This window comes from Spinacia oleracea, chromosome 1 (assembly GCF_020520425.1).
Source record: "Spinacia oleracea cultivar Varoflay chromosome 1, BTI_SOV_V1, whole genome shotgun sequence".
NCBI lineage: Eukaryota > Viridiplantae > Streptophyta > Magnoliopsida > Caryophyllales > Amaranthaceae > Spinacia > Spinacia oleracea.
The window spans coordinates 103,226,052-103,249,900 of record NC_079487.1 but is presented as its reverse complement, the minus strand read 5'-3'; the positions used below and the strand labels follow the sequence as shown (position 1 = coordinate 103,249,900).

Genomic DNA, 23,849 nt, shown 5'->3' with positions numbered 1-23,849 from the left:
GATTTGCTCGGGTTTTCTCTATTTGCCAATTACAATCTCAAACTTCTAATTTTGTCAATTACAACCTTAAATTCATACATCCACTTTAAATTATAACCCGAAGTCATTTTTCGGCAAAAATCACCGGAAGATGATGTCATAATGTTATTAAAAAAATATTACATAATATCTAAAAACAAATTAGTAATTTTTTTAGTAACATTATGACATCACTTTCCGGTGATTTTTGCTGGAAAATGATTCCGGGTTGTAATTTAAAATAAATGTATAAGTTTAAGATTGTAATTGACAAAATTAGAAGTTTGAGTTGTAATTATCAAACATGAAACTTTATTAAGTTGTGAAGTATTTGCCAAACTTTCCAAATTTTTTTGTACACGAGTAACCGATTTGGTTCAGTGTTAATAGTTAAATTAATTTGTACATTTTCTTAATAGTTAATTGTAACCGGCTGGTGTGTTGTTGTTGATAAATAGATGCATTGCTACGCCCTGCTGTGTTGATGCAATGTAGAATAGAAGAACACATAAGGTTAGATGTGGTAGTAGGACAATGTACACCAACAAGAAACTTTGAAAAATAACTTATCGATTACGAAAATGATAAAGGTTGCAACATGCGACCTTTAAGCCGTGTCACAATGATGACATGGCATGCTTATGTGTCATGATTTAAATTGGAATCTAAAATATTTAGTTTATATATCCTATTATACATGTTTAAAATAAAGGTAGGAAAATCTTAATTTTCTAATTTATTTCTTTTTTTATACCGATTACCTTATTTACATAGTAAAATTTTTGCATTGATAGTAAAAATATTATGATGACTCATAGCCTATGTGGCGCCTATATGTACCAATTAAACTCCGACACGTAAGATTGCGACAACTAAATGTTGTCGCAATTTGCGACCTTTATCATCACCCGATTACGAAAATAATAATCCAATATTTGAGTGGTTATATTAGTAATCTAACTTATCGATTATTATCTACTCAGTAAATAATTTTGTAAAAATTTAAATAACTACCCACAAATGTGATAATTGTTAATCGGTTTAACAAGTTAATCTTGGTTGATGGCCGTTTAAGGTGGAGACCCTAAAGTTAGGACCGCTATGAGTTAATAAAAGGTTGACCTTTTAAAGTTGGGATAATATATTTAAGAGTTGAGAGATGAGAAGTACATTGTCATTTAACCCCGGTGAACTCATGCGGTTCCGGCGTTATATTATAAATAATACGGAGTAAAACAGATATACTAATGATACATATCACTTTCTGATGCAAAAAATTTGCGCCAATAAAACATTCCTGAAAAATGTATCTACTTTTTTTTTTCTACCCTTTTTCATAAACTGTTTACGTATGAAAAAATATTAAATTATAAAATAAGGCAATAATAAATATCACGTTATAATAAATTGCTAAAAATGATGTTGGTATATTTTTGCAAAATCGGCATACCAATAATGAAAAATACATTTACTCCAAATTTTTGGTCAAATTATCATGTTGAGCATATAAAATATTTTTTTCAAATTAGCAAATAGAATACTTCGTATCCAATACGTAGGCACCATTTTATTCGACTTATTTTGACTTACTTCAGATAAAATACATTTAGACAAGCTCATATTATATAATTTCAGGAAAAATACTTCTTTTCCCACACATTCAACAAGGAAATAAGTTTATTTCAAACAAAATATTCAAATAAAATAAGTTAAAATATGTTCAGATAAGTTCATATAATATAAGTTCAGTCACACATTCAAATAAAACAGAGCATAGTAAGACAAAAATCGTATATTACAAAGTAGATGATTAAATGAATATTAGAATATGTTCAAAATTTATTAACATACAAAATGTTTACACTAATCCTTATTTTTATACAAAAGTTCCTAAAATACTGTAATAATTTTAGACAAGAAAAATAAAAATAAAAAATAAAAAATAAAATTAGACAGGACATAATCTAGTTTAAAAGATCAGCGTAAAATTTTCATGTGCTCTAACGCTTGGACTTCGGTATTCTCCTCCATCTGCATTTTGCCCTATCGCTTTTTCTCTCTCTACATTCTCTCCTCAATCTACCCCTAAATCCCTAAACTCATGGCGACGGATACTCAAAACTCCACATCACAGAATTCAGACCTCGAAAACCCCAACAAAACCCTAACCCCAACCACAACTAATCTTCCCGATCTCCCCGACAAATCGAACAACTCTTCCGACGATATCGCCGCCGACATTGAAGTTGTTGGTGTTCACGACAAGGAATCAGACGTCTCGAAGAATGATATTGGTACTGTAGATTCTGCTGCTAATACAGCGTCCGTTTCTCCTACTAGAACTGGTGCTGCAAATGATGTTGAGAAGAAGGTCCGTAGGGCTGAGAGATTCGGCGTTCCTGTTCAGTTGTCGGAGCAAGAGAAGCGCAATTCTAGGGCTGAGAGGTATAAATCTTTTTTTTTTTCTTTTTTTTAGGGGTGGGGGCTGTTAATTCTATTGATTGATGAATGAATGAATGGTGGATATTTGGTCCGTGTTTAGAGAAATTTGGTTCTGTGATTATTTTCACTTTTTTTGCGATTAGATTGCTTAATGCAGGGATTACTGTAGAAAGATTCAGTGAGATTGAGGTCGTACGATAAAGCGGGTTTTTAATAAACTTTTTTTTTTGGGGGATGAAAGAATGAAACCGACAGTTTATATTGTGTTGTTTGTGATGTTTATGCCCATTTCAAGATTGTGATAGTTTTCTTTGGTTATTCTTGGATTGTTATTTATGTAGATTAACATTGCCTCTGTAGTGATTATGCCGACCTTTGCAGCTTGTATTTTGTGCTATGCTTACCTTCATTAAACATGGGAAAATGATTTTCTTGGTTTTTTTACACCAAACCAAGCACTCCAAAAACGTCCCAGCAAATTTCATTCCTATGATGCAACTGATTAGTCTTGACCTGTGGTATTTGTTTTTGTAGATTTTAGTATTTGGTTTGGGTAGTAATTGTTTTCTTAGCATTGTGTGGGAGCTCATGAGGGAGATAGTTATTCTTATCTTTGTTTCGGTACATGAAGTTTATCCTTAATTTGTGTTTTATGGGAAGAAGAAACACAACCTAATTGGGAGATTAAGAAGTTCATAAAAAAATTGTGGCCCCTTTGGTAAGTTGTAAGAAATGGTGGTAATTTGTAATTGGTTTGTGTGTAGATTTGTAAGAAAAATCATATTCCCATTCCCATTCCCATTCCCATTCCCATGGTAATGCTTGCTTTCCTCGGAGCATCTCTTCTTCTTCACAAATTTTCATAACCAGACACTATTACAGTATTACTCCTTGGTAATGGAATGGATAACTATGAAGAAAGATATAAGTGTTGGGATGCGATTGCATTTCCAGGGGCATAAGGATGATACTTATCTTGCAAAATTACTTTTAGATTCATTCCCTTTACCACCATTTTATACCACTTTCCAGAAGGTCCGTGAAGGATAATGATAATATTACTAAACTGAAGGTTATTGATGACGCAATTGCTATTCGTAAGTATAATGTCTTCGATGAGCTATTCCACTATTCTGAAGATCACATATTTTGTTTCCTGCATAAAATAGGATTTCAGGAAGTATGAGTGGGCAAGTTGTTAGTTAGTTTATTAGATCTGTTAAAGATGAGTGTTATATGCTCTCTTTATCACCAAAGGTACACCGTACTACAAATACAATACTACTTTTGGGAGAATATGCACCTGTTTCCTAATGTCTTTGTCTTATTCACATTAAGAGTAGCCCTTCTGTTTTGAATTTTCTTTGATTGTGATGATCCAATGTGTACTCATCACTAATACGCTTCCAACAAAGTTTCTTGAGAACTCATATTATTATTCTGGTGGCAATCAATGCTGCAACAGACTGTGTTAAGATTATCGCTAAACAACCATTTTATGATAATATGAGATTATTTGACATTTTGCTGTACTCATTGCCTTTGTCTGTTTTGCACATAACAGGTTTGGCATGGGTGCTGGATCAGAAGCTTCTAAGACATCTGATGCCCATGCTGGATCAGAAGCGTCTAAGACATCTGAGGATCAGAAGAGAAAGGCTAGAGCAGAGAGGTGAGGCTCAAGCTGTCATCAGTGCTTTGTTTTGTTTATCAAAATATTTTCCAGGATGGCTGCCTACCTTTCCATTTTTTTATTCCAGTTTGGTGGTTCCAAATGTCCAATATCAACTATTACCCTCTATGCTTTCGTTGCTGCTCCGAACCTTATATGGTGTGTGAAACTTGGCTCAGGTTTGGACTACCTGTGTCAGCTGATGAAGAAGTAAAAAAGAAAGCTCGTCTTGCCAGATTCGGTTCTGACACTAAGACAGATGCTAAGACAGACACAAAGACAGACTCTAAGACAGACACTAAGACAGACACTCTTGAAGAAGAAAAAAAGAAAGCACGGGCACTTAGGTCAGGTTCTTTATCATTTATACTCTTCCGTACTGATATTATTCTTTTAATGGCGACGACTAATATGTCTCTAGGTAATTGTTATTGGTGGTATCTCTCCCGTAATTTTTGTTTCATGATATATTTACACAGGTTCGCACAACCTCCTTCAAAGGCTGCAGATCATACAAATGGAAAGGAAGATGTTGGTTCCGAAAAGGTAAGAAATGTGTTACATCTGATAATTACTAATCTGAAAAATTTTAAATCTTTCCTGAACTTAGTTGCTGAAGTCAATTCTCATTTCATTTTTACAGAATACTGCAATAGCAGAAAACACTGTCGAAGAGGCTTGACAAACTGGTGCAGTTACTTCTCGTAGTAAGGCATATTTTATATATCTGGATTTACTCTCAACTATGCTGCCCTGGATGTCACATTTTTTAGTCGTTTCTGAATGAAATTTGTTTACTTTGGTCATCTGCAGGTGTAGTGTAACTTTTTTCCTCTTGTTCTATGGCCTCTATACTTTTGACAACCTATTCAGTTTCCGAGATGTGCTGCTGAAGTTTTGGGTCAGTGGAAGAATTTCCTTATTTGTTGTAGAATGTGCTTTTACCCAGCAAGGCTTAGATTAGTCAAGAATTTCCTCCTGAATGGCTAATTTTTTAAAATTTAGTGCAAGAATATCAAATATGTACAGCAGGTCTGTAGCTAGGCAAGCAGTGTTTTATGTCAAACTCTGGCTAAATGCAAACTTAAGTAGACTCTTTAATTTGGATGGCAAGCAGTACTATATGTCAAACTCTGGCTAAATGCACACTTAGTAGATCTCTAATTTGGATGAGGGGAGATTGCGAAACTGTTATCTTCCATTGGGTGGTGGCTAACTGGTGCTACGTGTTCTGGTAGTGTCCAACAAGTTTTAGTGACAAGTATCAGGGTTCGTATTATGCTAGCTTTAAAAAAAAAATCATTTTCATTTTATTGTTGTCCCTTGTATTACTGATGGTCATTTTACAAGTAACATTCTCTCTTGGGATTAAAATATAGGTGTAGAGTATTAGTTCTACGGTGCAGGTTGTGGTTTTAGGTTGGGGTAAGAGGGGACTTCGTTGGCCTGGATTAAGATCTTGAAAATGTAGAGTTTACTCCTTTTGCTTTGAAACAAGTGCAAGTCGTGAAGTAGAGCTTTTTTCTATAATTTTCGTTTTTTATCTTGAAAAAAAAATTGTTGCTCAGTCTTAATATTTTGATTTCCCCTCTATGTTTGGTGCATTAGTAAGGTATCATGTTTAGTCAAACTGCATAGTGCGGATTCCTTGAATAAGTTTCTCATATCTTATAGTCATTTGATTTGTTCTGAGATGCAATAGGCATAATGGGCAGTTAGGGGTACACCGATGAACTTAAGTCTCTAGATAGACCAAGCAGGCTGAGTAATGCCTGTCAGCACTGAGCTGCAGTTGGCATTGGTCCTTTAGCCTGCATTGCACGTAGTGATGATATTCTTAGATTTGTTTACATGTCATTCAGGAGGCATTTCTGCTGTATATTAGGTCTTTGCTGGGTAATTGCCTTTCAATGCTGACATACTTGGATGGAAGGCAAAGATATGGCTATGATTTATGGAAGTTTGATCTTTGGCTTTCGCTATTATGTAAAGATATTTATGTGCATCAATGTTTTAGCTTGGAAATTGTTGTTGGTTGTGAAACATTTTGGATAGAGGACCATGTAACTTAAGGAAGGTAGGTATTGTATTTAAATTAATTTGATTTTTGTTCATTGATTCTCTTTTTGCTACACTGTTAGATTTTAACAATTTCAATGGATTTCTAATCCAAGTTGCGCAACTTCCAAACCCGATCTCATCCCCAACCCCTTACTACCGCCCCTACAAATGTTGACCTTGTATCAGATGAGAGTTTGACACCCTCGTCTCTTCTGAACCCTTACACAAGACTTGGTTTGTCAAGGACTTCCCATCAACTTCGATCATTACAACAAAGTTTGGACTATGTTTTAGGTCTCTTTTCGTCTTTTAATGTCATTTTCTGTGGCGTTTAGTCTCCATACCAAGACATAATCCCGGGATTGTTTTCATCTTTGAATAATTCCCGTATACCTCTCCTTAGTACTCCATAATTTTATGTCTTTTAATCTTATCTGTTTCACATTTTAATTTCACCTTATTCCGTATGCATCTTTGGTGATTTCAAAATTTTCTTATTATTTCCTACATTTTCAAGGACAATATAACCAAAATTTTAAATCAAGGAGGACAAAAAACTAGTGCATTTTTTATATTGCCGGTGTGCCCACAAACGGTGAATATTCAACTTTGTTCCTAATCTAGTAGTTTTCACGAGCCTTGGTTCTTGTATTTCTGGGTCTCTGTTTAATAGGGCAAAATTGTTTGGAGTAGAGACTAGGGGTGAATGGAACAGGGTACCCATTGATATCTTAGAAACCGGGACCAGTCAGTACCGAGTCCAAAGAAGTGGAACCGGTCCCAGAACCTTTGGGTACCCGGTCAAATTCTATTATAGCAAAAACGCGGATGAACTATTCAAAATAAGTACAGTGCTAATGGCAATACTCAACTTGTTTTTGAAGATCCAAATCCAACGAAAACCCCAATCTAATCACATCTCCTTTTTCTCCTTCAACCCCATTTCATACTCCCCAATTTAATTTCCAATGTGTTACAGATATCTTGTTAGGGCAAGATTGAGAAAGTGAATGCTGAGGAGTTGAGGTAATTGGTGGCTGCGTGATATGAGGAATGACTTAGGATTGTACAAAATTTGTTGTTTGTATACGCGGCAGTAAGGATAGTTGGATAATGAACAGTGAACAATGAACAATGAACAATGAACAATGAACAATGAACAATGGACTGGTCTTAAATAAAGTTGAGAATTTCCATAGGTGCTTTTCAAATTGGCATTGGATATTCAGATTTAGACTGGTATAACAGGGTAGGCGGTATCGGGTACTGGGTCCATTTTCTCAAGAACCAGAACCGGATAACCTGTACCGGCAGTACTGGCTCCTCATTCGACCCATCGGTTCCTGACCGGTTCCGGGTACCCAAATTTTCTGCTCACCCCTAGAGATATAATGACTAGTTTTCTCATCGAATATGCTAACCATACATTAGGTAATCTGACAAAACGAACACAGCTACGATTTCAAACTCGATTGATTAAGCAAGAATTATTAACTAAGATTTTCCCTTCTACTGACAACCAAACTCGTATCTTGGCATCAACAGCCGGAATAGCTCGGTAATTGCCAATTGCCCGTTTTTTAGGTGCTGACAGTAGCTTGAATGGGAGAAAATGATAATCGACTTATATATTCTTTTGAGAGAGAAATTATTGACTGATGGCAAGCTGCAGCTGAAGCATTAACAAACATGACAAAGGATGTCCAGGAAAAACGCAGCATCAAAAACCAATCTCGCCTTGCATCATTAAGAACTTTCTTGAACACCACTTTGAGGCGACGGTCATTTAAGAGTATCTGATAGTTGAAGTTGGCTGCATATGAGTTAGATGATGCAGTACGACATGGATCCTTTCCAGTAACCCCTTCCATCCACTGATATAGTACATCTGCAACTTCCCTACAAAACTGTTGTCGAACTGTGGCAGCCTCCTCTGATAGAAATGCTTTAATCAATGAAGTACCGTCCTGTTCAGAAGAATTTATAATTGTAAGAAATGATGGAAACTAACTCAACAAGTGGGACAAAAGCACAATTGTATCTCTATCAGATTTTTTTTATATTTATATATTTTAAAATAACCCTATACTATCTCAATCTTTGATCATTTTATGTTCAGAGTGATTTTCTTACTGCAATTGTATAACAGCGAGAAGTAAACCTATAGAATTGTATGCAATCAAGCGTGTAGTAACTTACAGCAGTCATCAACAGCCTTCTGAGCACAGCACCATCTTTAGAAGGAAGCAGCTTTAAGACAAAAGTTGTGACATTAAATATATTATCAGTGCTACATGACCCATCATTAGCAGACTCCGGAACCTTGGGTAAGATTTTCCTGCCAGAGGTTGATGCCCCAATAGAAGTACAGAACATTAAGTAATATCCAATACAATAAAGAGGAGTCGGTAACAAAAAGAAACGTCCAGGAAAACAAAAGAAATCTCTTTGACAACTTTCTAGTACGAAGTAACTTGTTATGTTACACAGAGTAGTTATACTTCTGAAGTATATCTGTCCAATACCTGAACTTAATCATGAATAAATCCAGCAACTTCAAGTTAGGTAATACAAACAAAAATAAGAATGTATTGTGTACCAACCCAACTACCCAATGCCTCAAATTCATTTAACCTAGTAGAGAAATGGGATACGATTATACGAACAAATTGGAACACACGCCAATGCTGCTAGCAAATCAGTTAAGCAAGAAGTTACCCAGATAAATTCAGTGAATGGGGCAGAATTACTTATAGAGTGAAAACATTATCTAAGCGGTTGAAGGTATAAATAAGGGAAGAGATTTGAGAAAATACTTATTCTTCTTTTTGGTTTTGCTGGTGACTTCATAACACCATTCATTCAATCCATCCTCTCGTTTCTCGTTTCTCTCTTTTATCTTTGTTTTTTTTTAACAATTTCTACAGCATCTCAACATTAATAAAAATATTCTAAAATCTTAACTTTTAAAGCAATATTTATTCTGGATGAATACCGCTACTTGAGTTTATACTATAAATTCGCATCACTTTCATCTCATCATCACAAACTTAAAGAACGCAGCAAATTGAAGTCATATAAAAGGTAATAGGTTGAATACAGTATAAAGCACAATGCACAATGGTGTACCTGGTTGAACTTGAACCTACTCTCAAGAAAAGAACAAGTTTCTTCCACTGAAATTCGCGCCTGCTGTTTAAAATTACCTGCAGAGAATGAATGTAGTGGTAACGACTCCATTATAATAATGCAAGAGTCCCTGGGGTTCAAACCAAAAGAGGGAGGGGCAGATCCAGAACAATTAGAGGATAAGACTTCTTTAGAAATATGCATAACATCAGATGTATAAAAAAGTTTCAAGGCGCATCAAGGCGATGCGCCTCAGTGCTCGTCGTTGAAGTGAGGCGCACCTAAGGAACAGTAAAATGTTTTGTTAAAAAATTGATGTGCCCCTCTTTGTATCACTTTGCCTAGACCACAAAAGTGCATGACCCCCTAATGCCTTGCGCTTCAGCGTAAGGCGCGCTTTTTTAAACACTGATGCCAACCATGTTATCTTTTCTAGAAAGTTATGAACACTTGACCACCTATACATGCACAATTTCTAGGATCTTTTACCAAACTAGCTACTTTTAAAATTTTATTTACCAAAACGGCTAGTTTTAAATTGTATTTTCCAAAGTAGCTATTCTTTAATTAGTTTCAAAAAAAAAGTAGCTAATTTTTTACTTTCAATTAAAAACCAATAAACCGGTTTGAGTTTTTTTAAAACCAATTAACCGGTTTAATTTTTTTACACAGTGAACCGATATGAATTTTTTTATTAATGAACCGATTGACAATTTACTTATATTTTTAGCCTCTTAGCAACTTCAAAGTTTTTAAAAGACTTGCTCGCAAATATTACAAATATAAAGAAATTAGTTGAACCTTGTTGCAGATATTGTTAATCCGATCTCTTAGCTACGCGAATTCGTTGTGTTAAACGAATTTGCTTGGCAAACTCGATCAACCAAGAATTTAACATACTCTAAAACCGTGTGCGTGAAAGTGACATGAAGGAGAAAAGTAACGCGTGCAATAAATGCGTCTAACAATGCAAATTTTTGCGTCTATTATCCCTACAAGTCGGACCACTATCTTACTATACTCAATTGTAATTTTTTATTTTTTAAATTACTGTAATTTCTCATTATTAAGTTGAAACTATGAATTGAATAAAAATTAACTAAAATAATTAATTAATAATTAACTTATCATTGGAGCAAGAAATATGTAGCAAGTGTGTAACTTGAGAAGATAATGCGTCATAACAAGCATGCATAATAAAAAAATTCCGACCATTGGAGTTTATATTGTCAAAAAGTAAACATAATTAAAATATTAAAATGGGTAAAAAAAATGAACTTAAAGTATTACTATGCTGTATCGTGTATGTATCAAAATTAAACCATCAAGAGCAACATTTTATATTATTTATGGGCAAATTCAAAAGAAAAATTAATTGGGATTATAAAGTAAACAAAAATAAAAGATAACTAAACCCCCAAAAAGCCGGTTAACTATACTAAAAAAATGCACCAAACAAAACCAGTTTAATTGTTTTTGCCACAAAATGAAAATAGTCATTTTGGTAAATAAATTATACATAGTAGCTAATTTGGTAAATAGATTTTAAAAGTAGCCATTTTGGTAAATAAAATTGTAAAAGTAGCTAGTTTGGTAAAAGATCCCAATTTCTACTTCCTACTTAGTACTTAGAAGTGTGACCTAACTCTTTTGTCCTAATTGAATATTCCTTTTGCTGTTCAGTTTATTAAAGCACTGTCTGAGATAAGGCATTCCAATTTCTTGTGTCCAGAAGAAAAAAAAATGAGGCAATTAATGGAAGAATTGAAGAAAATCTAAGTGCTTCCCTTTACTCTTTTAATAAATTTAAATGAGTTGATACTTCAAAACCCCTAAAAGCTGTGTAGCTTTTCTCATATATTCATATTTGTACCCGCAAAAAAAGATAATGATTCGCACAAGATTTACAAAACAAATCTTTTTATTGTGTAAAAATATGAGCTATATATGGGCTATTACGTGTAGTGTTAGGCTTAGACAAATATGTTATGGTAACTGAAATCAAGAAATATCAAAGTTTGATACTTTGATGGCTATGGACATATAATGCTAATGACGTGGTCAAAATATCATGTTGCAAAAATGAATATAAACAGGCATCAAACATGGAAGGAACATTTTACATTGTACAGCACTATATAAAAGAGCATTTGCAGGGAGAGAAATCACTAAGCCCATTTATCAATTCTTATATTTTCATTCGTTCCTTTTCTCCTTTCGCATATTTGGCTTTAACAGTATATTTACTTTCCAGTTTCCACTAAACTTACTCCCTAAAATTTGAAACTTGATTGGAATATGAGCACAAGTCTTTTAAAGTTGCACTATACTAACAGTAATACTACACCCTTGACCCCCTTGTACCATTTTCTTGTAATATCCAAGAAAAATCCCTCGTAGCTAATGTATTTTTACTACACTAGTACAATATCGTTAATGAGCTAGCCTAGGGGGGGGGGGGGGGATTATAGGTAGTGCAATATAATTCAGTTAGGATTATCTCGAGGAGGAGGATAAGTGACTTAGCGAGGAGAAAGGCTATAAATAAGTGCAGATTATTGAGAAAAGGGCATGAAGAATATTATTGGGTGAATTTTACTTTTTTCTTCATTAATCGGATTATCTAAAATTTCCTGATACCAATTTGCTAAAATTTGCCAAAAAGGACCTTTTATAACTCAAATTTTGCGAGAAAGGACCTTATATAATTTATTTTGTGAAATCACACCTTAATGTGATTTTTTTTGCGAGAAAGAACCTAAGGGAAGTTTCCGGCATTGGATGAGCTTTTCCGGCCATTGACTTACACGTGAGCAACACGTGTGGCTTAGGTTGGCAAAAGACACTGATTTTCCCGAGTCTTGAATTTTCAAACTTGATCTTATTTCGATTTTTTTTCCAACTTTAGATTTTAAAGCTTAGAATTTTGGAGGAAAATTGGGCGTGGTTAGCAAAATAAATCCACACGTGCTTCTCACGTGCAAGTCAATGGCCGAAAAAACTCAGTCAATGTCGGAAACTTACTTTTGGTTGTCTTTCGCAAAAAAAAATTACATTAAGGTTTGATTTCACAAAAAAAATTATATAAGGTCATTTCTCACAATTTTTTTTTACATTAAGGTGTGATTTCAAAAATAAATAAATTATAAGGTCCTTTCTTGCAAAATTTGGGTTATAAAAGGTCCTTTTTAGCAAATTTGCCAATAATCAGAAAAATTAGAGTTGAGGAAGAGAATTTGAGGGACAATTGATAGATGATTGTAATTAGACCTTCGAGTGGCTGGATAGTGGACACTCCTAAAACTACAAGCTAAAACAAGGCAAATTTAAATACACTCATCTCAATGCCCTTTTCATCAATAATCTACTTAGAGCATTTCTTCTCTACTAAGGGTGTGTCCGGCAGTAGCGTTTGAGGTAACGGGTAAAAAAACGCTACTTGTAAAATTTGTAACTGTTTGGCAAGGTAGCGGTTAGCGGCAGAGGTCGCGGTTTTGTAGCTTTTGTCAAATGTTAAAATTAGTAGTGTTTAAGGTAGCGAGTAGCGTTTGACAAATTTATAGTAAAGTTTTAAACAATATTCTAGCTTTATTTTATTTTACAATATCAACCGTTATTTTTACCGAACACTCATATTAGTTACCCGCTACTTTGACCGCTAACCGTTACCCGCTACTATTCACCGCTACCCAGTACCCACTACTCAACAACTCACCGCTACCGCTACTTTTGTCGAACAAGACCTAACTTATTTTCCTCCTCAAGGTAATCAACTTCATTATACTGCATTACTTATATTGCCCCTCCCCCTTAGGCTAGTTCATTACAAAATCCTTGTAAATAAGTACTGATTTTGTAAAGAACACCAAGACATCCTAAAGCCAAACACAACCCTAAGACCCCAACACCCTATTCCTAATTTACGGGGAAAAGTTATGATTAACATGAGTGAAATATTTTCTCCTGACGAAGTTAGTATGCCTCCGTTCACTACTATATCAAAACAATTCACCAATTAATGTTTTTGAGTTTGGACAACGATCAGAGGCCACTACTGGATTAAAGTTGATCCATAGTACATGACAGCATGAGTTTTAACATTTTGGGGTAAACTTCACAAAACTTTTTTTTTTGAAGGAAAAAACAAATGGAAAAACCTGAATGGAGATTAGAACAAAGCACTAAATAACCAAGAAATAAGCTAAAATAATCAAGTATTCAAGTACAAGGATATTTTAGTTTAACCAACCAATGAACTTTAATCAAACTTGATCGTTAGCCGTTTCATCAATAAGAGAAGCAAATAAAACTAAATTTTCCCCTTAGGAAAGACCAAAGTTTCCAACGGAAACGAATCCCATTTGAGGAGTTCAAACACAAACTTGTGAATTTAAGGGAGTATTTTGCAGGGCAAGAAGATCTCTAAGCTAAAGGTAGATAACCAATGGTTCACCTTAGTTCTACTGTCTCCTTGCAGACAAGGGTTGAAGATATAGTATGAAACCAATCAATAGCATATAGGATATAATCATTTAACACACTTACTGAATGAAGAATTTTCCTCGAAGCATCAGAATTATCAGTTAGCAATTTGCGCACAACGTAAGGGTAAGCGGCTTCAAAAGTCTTGAAGTCCTCATTCGCAGCAATTGCTAAACCTAATATGCAAAGAAACATCATATCATCATCATGAGATGACATTAATGTATACTACAATTGCTAGCATGCAAGAACTAAAATAACCAACAATAATGTTTTGTACTTATTTTCACCATCCCTACAATTGCCTAAAAACAAAGTTTTTATTTTTTTAAAGAAAGATCCAACAAAAGTTAGGATAGTCTTCTCTCAAGATTGTATTGCCTAAAAACAAAGATGTCAATATGCATATTTATTGCGTATTACCAAAATGGCTGATCCAATTGGCACTCAGTATTGGATGTAAGCAAATAACTTTACTTCGTTTCTGCAATCAAGCTAATGACTTTCAGAGACATTAGGTAATTTTCATTATGCATTTCACAATGTACACCCGAAGTTTTCAAATTTTCACCATGTACCCTGAGGTTCTTATCTCAGTTTTATATATTACTTGAGTACAATTTACCATGTAATATCACTTGAGTACAATTTTATATATTAAACAAATTAAAACCTCCCAATAATATGAAAATGATATGATGACAGTATTACCTTCTAGTGAAGCAAGAGAACGCAGCAAAAGTGTAAAGTATGGGGGCATGCGAAACTGATACTTGAACGCCACAGACCAGATTTTGCCAAGGACCTTCACCAGAGATGTATCAGAAAATGGAAAGGGGGAAAACAATTGAGAGAATAATGTTGACGATAACAAAAGTGAGAAACTCATAGTTTATCAATAGTTCGCAATCCAAACGACCAAAAGTAAAGTACCAGAAAAATGAAAATTAAAAGAGCCAAAAAAGCAGGATTCATATTTTACACTGAAGTGATAAATGAAGTGTCGCTCCTGAATAATACTTAAAAGAACCCACAGCAATAATGATAATCAAAAAATAAGGAAGAGGTTGACGCATAATCATTCAAATACCAGTATACAAAGTTACAAACTAAAATTGGCATAGTCAAGCAAACCTGATTCTGTGTATTGTACAAGTTAAGGAACAACAATAAGCAACATGAAAGCAGGAGTGGAACAAGTGAAGCAGTTTTCTGAGCTTTAAAAAAGGAATAAGCTGATTGTCAACTGCATGTTCAAAACTTCTTTGTGTTAAAATAGATTTAGATAATAACACCAGAACTTAAGCTCAGAGCCTCAGACACCGAAATTTTTAATTGAGGGGATCCAATTCCGTGGTATAACATATACATTTGGTCCATAACCCTAACATATTAATTAACTCTTTTAAATTTTCCTATGAGACACTAGAATCTTTAAGCTCTATTTCACCATTCCCCTCAAATAGTGTCTAAAATACATCGTATCAATGTTTCTCAATCCTTAATGATCACCAAAAAATCCATTATTAGAGTGGGTTATTTCGCTTATGTTTCTCCCCTTCGTGGTTTAAGTACCGCCTTTACATTCATCGTGAACCCTAAGTCTAGCAATATAACAACAAAGAAAATGCAATCAAAAGATGGTGTCAAAAGCACTTCAAAATTGCCTTTGACAAAATCGACCCAAGAAAGATATATCAATCAAGTACAACAACCAACGAATAAAAGCTTAGAGTTACAGAGAAAGATCATATTATATCAGAATGATTACCTTACTAAACTTGACATCGGGTATTCCATCATTAAATTCTACCTCTCCTAAGGCCTTTTCCAATTCCTGCAACATTCAGAGAGTATTAACTATGTGTTGTATTTCAAAATGCAGTAGCAGATCATTATTAATTTGAAGTATTAAAGAATGGTAAATGAGTTTGTTGCCGCAATCTTTCATTCAGAAAACAAATATCCTTATTCCTAGCTAAAAGGGTTTATTCTCAATGGTTAACTGATGACATTCTCATCCGAAGCATGAAATGATTCCCTTCGCCTCATGAGTTCATCATGTTCCAACCTCAATCAGAATCTGAAGCAACTACAGAAAAACACTAAGTTGAGACCCACTATCTTTCTGCACAAATGCAGGTACCCCCTATCAAGACATCAGAAGCCTTAAAAACCCCTTGAAGGTGGAGTGCTGTAATAACTGTGACCTATGCAGAAAGGCAGGTTTTTCATTGACCCGGAATCAGTTTCAGATATCTTAAACGAATCTGATTAATTAAAACCATGCTGCTTAATTGAAGCTAGTCACTAGTGACTGGTTTCGCATTGTATAATTATGCACTTATGACAGAAGCCAATAGTTTCTCTGGGTAAAGGTGGACAATGCAGCAATTATTTGGAACATTTGAACTCTCATTATGCAAGTTTTTGGATCCAAAAGGAGCATAACAAGGTATTTTTGCAAATATGTGGTACTTTGACAGGAGAAAAGTAGTACATTCAGAAATTGGGGTGTCTACTAAAGTGTCTTAGTACGAAAGGGTGGTTTTAGCCTCTTTGTTGGCTCGTGCTCATGGACAGCACCTAGCATGCCCCTATCAGACACACAACATGATTAGAGTTCTCTTTTCCTTCTGTGGTTACCATTTGTTTTTGCGCATTCTCTTTAAGAAGACTAAAAAAATGAAGTATTAATTTTCATAAAATAACCCCTAGCTACCATTTGAAAGCTTTATGTAACCAAAAGTTCAATTGAAAACCCTGTTTCTTTTCCATTTCCCTTGCGAATTTCAGACAGCTCACTGGTTAAGCTGCCACAAAACCCCTCCAGCCGCCACCAGTCCACCACACCCTCTGCATCTCCCTGATCCCTCTCTTTCTCAGTTTCGCTTCCTCTCTTTGCCAGTTTCTCTCTTGCCTTTGTTCTTTCACTCTCTGACAATAACCAACTATTTACCCACCCTCTTTTGGCCCAACAAATACAGATGATTGTAGATGAAAAATAAGGTTGAAGAAGCGTGAACATCAAGGCAAAACCAGGAGTAAGACTAGGAATCAGGAAGAATGGGGAAAGCCCTCTGCAGCAACGGTCCAATTACGGAATACCGGAAGTGGAAAGGAAAGAAAAAGAGGCCGCTTTCAACATGGCAGCGGCATCTGACCACTCACTACTGTCATGTCCAAATGTTTGGACACTGAGAACATGCAGCCTACTCTTGCCGTTTGGCAGCATGTGCAGATCGGGGTATGTGCACACATAGTAGAACACTAGAACCATGTCAAATGGCAAGAGGGACTTTGAGGTGAGGGCGACTCTTTTGCCTACGGGTGACATAGCTGTGAGTTTGATGCCAATCGTACTTGGGATAAAACATTACCAGCACAAGTGGAGCCCACAACATCAAAGGATGACCACTGGTGTGAAGTTTAAATACATACATACGTCAACAACACAGAAAGAGGCATCATAATGCACCTAAACCAGGAGTCACACCAAAAATCTCTATTATCAGCACTTACTCACTAAACTACTAAAGCACATTAATGTTTATCTTAAGGGAGGGGCCGAAGGGGTTGGGTAAAGGACTAAAGGTGTAGAGAATTAGTGATGGATGGAGGGATAGAGACAATTGAGATACCATTGTCACTAGACGAGTATTTGTTCCAGGACTGATGACATCCATTTCGGATAGAGCCTGAACAAGAGAGGCCCAGTCCCCATTTACAATATGTATTATGGAAGCAAGCATTGCCAGCTGATGTTTCCTTTCCATTTGACACATGAGTCCAAAATCAAGAAACCTGGAACGTGAGACAGCAGTAAGAGATACATCAACAGGCTAATTGCATTAAACTGAATAGAGTTAATTTCTAGTCATGGAAAATACAAGAGTACCCTATCTGTCCAGTATTTGTGTAACGTAAATTCCCAGGGTGTGGATCAGCATGCAGATATCCTGTTTCAAGCAGTTGGACAAGTGATGCTTCAACACCTTTGCTCACCTGAAAAGACATGGATTAATAAATAAAGTTTAATCTGAAACATAATGCTCAGCAACTTTCAAAATGTCTAAATCCAAAGGGGTCAAAGTCTCAAAGATCATTCAGCGAATTTGGATAAAATGGACTAAAAAAGTCTATGTTTTATTGTTAGTGAAATGGAAATCGACCATTGAATTTAAACCAATTGCAAACGAATTAGCCTCTTTGCCATTCCATTTCTTTACCCTATTACATAATCTGCAAAACCATCCCAACGAACCCATTATATAACGGGGTAACGAGATAAATAAACCAGAAGTTTTGCAACTACACTTTTCAATCTGAAGAAAGCTAGAAAAAACCTCTCAACACCTCGAAAAAAATTGTCAGGTCACTCAGTTTCAATTCTTGAGGACTAATCTCTAGGCAGAAATCAAGGCACTACTCTGTTCCTTAAAAAGAAATAATTGTTATACCTACATCTTTTACAGTAGAAATTATTATTTGTAAGCCACAAGTCAAATACTTAATGAGAGTTGCAAGTTAGAATCTCATATAAAATTTTCCAGAAGTATCTTCCTCATAATTGGTAGGAACCAGCTTATTTTCCCCTTCATGGAAACCTGACTACTCAGCAAATGAGCAAAATATTAATTTGAATATCTTCCAACGCTATACTTGATAAAAATTGGAAACCAGCAAACCTCCCCCAGTTCCTGCATAATATATAACCTTCTGAGTTTAAGCAACAACCATTTTAAAAATCTGCTTCAGTGTAGCATATCACTAAAAACACACAACACCAGCTCCTAACCCGCAAGATGACTGGGATCATGGAGGTCATAATGTATACACCAAAATTATGCAGACCAGTAATCAAAGAATAAATCCCTACAAAAAAGTGAATGGTCTCAGAAATCAAGTATATCTCACCAAATCAAGAAGGTGTTGCTTCGCTTTAACTGTCTGTTTCTCAGAATATGCAGAGCTATCATCTATAGATCCCTTACAGACTAACAGTAAATCATTTGGATTTTCGCCAGCCACCCACTCCATGGTCAGTACCTTTTTTCTTGTGAGCTGTGGAAAAATTTTTGGAACGCGAATGAATGGAAAGGATGAATGCGCCTCCTGGAAGTATCAGTAACAGTCAAGATTCGTGGAAGAAAATGTTAAATTAATATTCATCACAATATAAATCCTTTAAGGTGAGGGGTTTGAATGTAATACCCCAAGTTTAAGATACGTTCTCATTCACCAGAACTATTCTTAAATATCTTGTAACATCTAGAGACACAGAGAAGAGTGAAAACCTTGAAAAAGAATGAGAAAGAAGCATACCAAGAATCGGGACGCATTTGCAGCTTCCAATCTGTAGTCTAACTCTCCCATTAAGCCTCTTCCAAGTTCATCAGCATACAAGCGGATATCATTTTTCCTCTTGGCAATCTTTTTCAAAATGCCCAGCTGAAATAACCTAAAATATTGAAATTTAGACTCCTCTAGAGAAACCAATCAAACATACAAATATAGGTCAGCACGAACCCCAAGGCGAAGGATGTATATATCTCGGGCAACTTGATGATGTAAATTTGGTCTCTGAACTTTAATAGCAACATCACAGCCTTCAAATGTTGTTCCTCTGTAAACCTGTGATTTAAACCAAAAATATTGTGAACAAAGATTCAAATCGTAAGGTAGCAACGCAGAAGCTGTCAATCACCCATACCCCAAAAGCAGTCTCATGAGGAAAGGGACCATATTGATTTGCTAAAATTTTCTCTATAATCATATTCAATCATTTGAAAGGCAAGCATTTCAAGGGACTACGATCTCTGAAACCCTCTACTAATTCTTTCAAAGATCAAATACAAACCCTGTCAAAGCCAGTACCTTAGTCAAACTTGTATGACAATAACTAGGCAAGGCAACGGAAAGAGAATAACAATGAAAATATCAGCTCCTGTTTTACTGAACAAGTAACAACATTAACTCTTCACTTTCAGATTTTAATCTTTGAAATAGATTTGAATAATATAAACCGCAAATGTACCTGACCGAAAGAAGCTGCGCCAACAGGTTCATCAGATATATAACTAAAAATTCTTGCCACAGGAGCACCTAATTCATCCTCGATGATCTTCATTGCAATAGCTCTAGGGAAAGGAGGGATTTGATCATGAAGCTCAGATAGCGCCTGCATAAGTAGTTAAAACAGAAAATATTCAGAATGAGAAGAGAGTTCAACAAAATCTGAAAACAAGATATTGGAAAAGAAAATTAGGAAATTTTTTATTTTTAATGCCTGGGGTTTATTGAAATCATTTTTGGTTGCCTGTGGAATTGCTATCCCCACATTGGTGACTCACAAACAAACGTTCCGCTCTGGGTCAATGGCTTAACCCCATTAGCATATAGAGCGTAGTTACTTACATACATAAAAGGCCAAGGTAATTATTACGGCATTTGGAAATGTGAATTCCCGTCACTTTGATAAAATTTGTACAGCCTTGAAAATTAAATGCTTTACTTTCAGGAGCAATGTATATAAAAATGTGTGGGTGCACTAAGGTGATAGGGGTCCTGCTGCCGTGTTGTGCCTTGTAGCACCGCATTAAATTGGTGTAAAAAAGACAGATGTACACGTGTTGTTCCTCTTTGAAATTGCATGACCTAGGCCAATAAAGCACTTGACCCTTATCTCCGAGAGCCTTTATAAACTGTTCCGCAGAGTTTCCAAGCAGGACCCTTCTATTTGACTTTGTTTTGAAGATACAATGTGTTTTTTTAGATCATTCTAACCAGCATGTGACATTTATCTAGAGTCACTTAGGTGGTTACATCTTACATCGTATTCAGAATGGTGACTCAGTTGTCAAAAACAATTTATTGGCAGCAATGTAAAATAGTGAAATGTATAAGTAGATGGTAGCTGCATGCAAACCATTACTCGAAAGACTATGTTGGTATTAAAAAGAATAAGTTACAAAAAAGGAAAAAATTACGGCACTGATGTGAATGTGCCAAGAAAAGCACACACAAAAAAATCCTCTTCATCTGACCTTGGAGATCTCAGAACCAATAATATCTGGCCTTGTTGAGAGAGACTGTCCCACTGCATAAGCAACAAGGGTCTGTAAGACTGTAACTACCAGCAAATAAGTGCAATCAACTAAAACAGAGGAAAAATAATTGAAAGAGAACCTATCAGTAATAATAAGGAAACTCAATATGTTCTCTCCAAAAACCACATTAAGCATTGCTTAAACTGATTCTCATTGCTTAAACTGCTAACCTTTGATAAATGTTGGACCCAGATTAAGCATTGTTTCTTTAAGAACCTTCCCAAAATCATATTGTGATAAATTGTCGATATTATCCTCGTTAGTCCTAGAGTTGATGAACCTTCTGATCCTTGAAGTACGAATTTGTATCACAGCAGAAGAGAATGCAGCAAAAACCTTCGAAAACATGAAAAAGAACCTCCAATCACTAATAATTTCTAAGGAGCTTCATTCACTTTTATCATTACAACTTCCTATTCTGCCTCAAAGAAATGGTTAGAGATACAAAATTAAGACCCCAATCCTCCAAGGAAGTATAGATAGAAAGTACATGCACACACAGTCTCACTCCCACCCTCAAACACACACACACACACACACACACGTATAAGCATATAGTTCATGCAATATTCTTTAGCAAAATAACATTGTACTGAGGCAGGATCAGACCCTCTTGCCTATCTGCAAAAAACAAATTGACATCAATACCAGAATAATTAGCTACCTCTAGAAGTCTAAGGGCAGTGACATGAGGCCTGCAATTGAAATAGTCCGAGACGACTTCAGCATCGTAGACCTCAGGTAGTGGAGTTGCCCAAATCTTTGACATGCAGTAAAAGTAACTACCATACACAGCCAAGGCTTGGATATCAGCAATTAACAAATCCATCCCTGAGAGTGCTGCCAGAAGAAAATGCATTTTGAAATTAATATAATCCAGATATTGGATCTAGAAACTGTAAGAAGTAATAATTATAGCATAAAGAGAAGACAGTACACAAACAGCAAATTGAACTTGAAATCAACTGCATTTCAGTACATAAAGCTTCTTTGTCTCATAGAACATGGTAGATCATTAAGAGTAACACACTTATTGAACAAATGAAACCAAAATATAGGCATGCTTTCTTAACATTTGCAGTTCAATGAGGTTCTGAATATGTGCAATTCACTCGGGTCACAAAAGCAACCATGACGCATCACCTAATGGCGTGGTAAAATGAACTCAAAAATAAATAAATAAACAAGAGAAAAAGAAAGGAGTATCTGTAAAGTACTGTTAATTAAGATAGATACTCCCTCCATCACTAAAAAAATTCCCTAATTTCCTTTTCGGCCCGTCCCTTTAAATTTGCCCCCTACCATTTATAGTATGTGGTCCTCACACGTCTCCACTCACATTCTATAATTTAAATTAGCAAAAGGACAAGACTTATCAACCCACTTGCTTATCTTTTGCCTTCTTTTGTAATAAATCTAGGAATTTGATTTGGGGTAATCTTTAGTGAAGGATGGAGTTAGCCCTACTGAGATGGAGTGCATAGCAATTAGCAAGATAGGCGCCATGAAGAACAATGACAGTAGTGTCCTATGCATGAGTAGACCTGGTTATCGGGTGGGGCGAGTCAGGGTCGGTGCGGGTCAAAAGAGGGTCGGGTATTGAAAGGGTCATTTTTAGCGGGTCGATACCGGGCGGGTCAAAAGCGGGTTGCGGGTCAATAGCGGGTCATTAGTGGGCGGGTCAATAAACGAGCAATGAAAAATGAAAAACAAAAGAGTCATGTGCAAGTACAAGTAAATACGAAGCTATACACGTAATTTTTTATATCATTACTATTTTAATTTTCAAAATAATTGTAGTATAAGTTTGATCCTATAATGACCCTGTCCAATAAAGGCCTTGTCCAATAAGAGCCCTGCCCAATAAAAGGCCTATTAACTTGACCCTAACCCTATATCCATTGGACTACCCTGTCCAATAACCAGGTCTATGCATGAGTGCATGACCCATCAACAAAAGCAAATGGGATGGTTGCAGAACACCAACGGACAAGGTTAGTAAAGACCAGAAAATTGCAATAGTAGTAGGGAACATAGAACTACAGGTCAAAACTGATTCATGATTTCCCAATATAGGGTTTTGTTAGTAACTACAATATAGAACGGTTAAACCCAAAGATGTTTCTCTAAACATCATAGTCACGGCTTATCTGCTTTAGCCACCATGTTTAATAGGTGCAATTGTGCACAACCACACTTTGTGAACAATCAACAATATCCACACCATTTTCCTCTACCATAATTTGTTTCGGTTCAAGTTTTTCTACTACAAGTCTACAAAGGATAAGAAAAGCTTGCAATTATCTGATCCTGCATTAGGTGTAAATTGATGAGAATTCCAAAAATTGAAATTGAAACTCTTAAATTAGGAATGTTAAGAACATTAACATACATAACTGAACCAAAATCATCTCTTAATTAAAATTTCATATAAATTAAGTTATCTTCAAACCTGGATAAGAAGGTTGAGGCCAGACAGGAGGGTGAAATGGAGGAGAATTAGGGTCTTCTAAATTACGAAGCCAAACAGTATCATCAACTTTCTTAACAATTTTTGGAACTTGTAAATGCTCGTTTGCCCATTCAACACTTTTATTAACACCATTCTTCAAGAATTCCCAATCCTTTTTCACAACGCCAAACAAGTGCTCAAAATTTCCGATTACAGGAGGTGATGCTCGCTTTTTCTTGAGATTTCCGACTTTTGTGATGACGGATTTGCATTCTACTACTGAAAATGACTTCAGATTTAGCGTTGTTGTTGCGGCTAATCCGGTCGCCATTGATGAACACTATCTTATCTTTTGCGTAGTGTAGTTTACATCGCCATTTTAGGTGGTGTGATAATGGTTGAAAGTGTGTTCCTCCTCGAATGCTGAAGGTACTCCGTAACTGGGCAGTGACTAGTTGGAAACGAGTGGTTTATGGGATTGCTA

At 35.6% G+C, this 23,849-nt stretch overlaps 2 protein-coding genes across 3 annotated transcripts; one reads left to right on the top strand and one right to left on the bottom strand.

The window, feature by feature from the left end:
* The first annotated feature begins 2,004 nt into the window (after positions 1-2,004).
* On the top strand, positions 2,005-6,246 carry LOC110801943 (protein MODIFIER OF SNC1 11). 2 transcript variants are annotated; one of them, XM_022007347.2, is made up of 6 exons: positions 2,005-2,463; positions 4,025-4,132; positions 4,312-4,479; positions 4,612-4,678; positions 4,776-4,839; positions 4,946-6,246. In XM_022007347.2, exons 1-5 carry the CDS (start codon positions 2,120-2,122, stop codon positions 4,812-4,814), a joined length of 726 nt encoding a protein of 241 aa, XP_021863039.1. In that variant the 5' UTR covers positions 2,005-2,119; the 3' UTR covers positions 4,815-4,839; positions 4,946-6,246. The 2 variants fall into 2 exon arrangements, with proteins under 2 accessions (XP_021863039.1, XP_021863041.1); XM_022007349.2 differs by having other exon boundaries at positions 4,776-4,844.
* A 1,096-nt stretch (positions 6,247-7,342) lies between these two features.
* Positions 7,343-23,849, bottom strand: LOC110801952 (uncharacterized). Its single transcript, XM_022007361.2, has 16 exons — positions 23,366-23,849; positions 21,578-21,753; positions 21,084-21,249; positions 20,851-20,903; positions 19,842-19,985; positions 19,334-19,438; positions 19,130-19,255; positions 18,722-18,919; positions 17,703-17,809; positions 17,446-17,608; positions 15,576-15,641; positions 14,516-14,609; positions 13,868-13,980; positions 9,323-9,399; positions 8,393-8,531; positions 7,343-8,160 (listed from the first exon to the last, which is right to left on the bottom strand). The coding sequence occupies exons 1-16, from the start codon at positions 23,694-23,696 to the stop codon at positions 7,774-7,776; spliced, it is 2,445 nt and encodes an 814-aa protein (XP_021863053.1). The 5' UTR covers positions 23,697-23,849; the 3' UTR covers positions 7,343-7,773.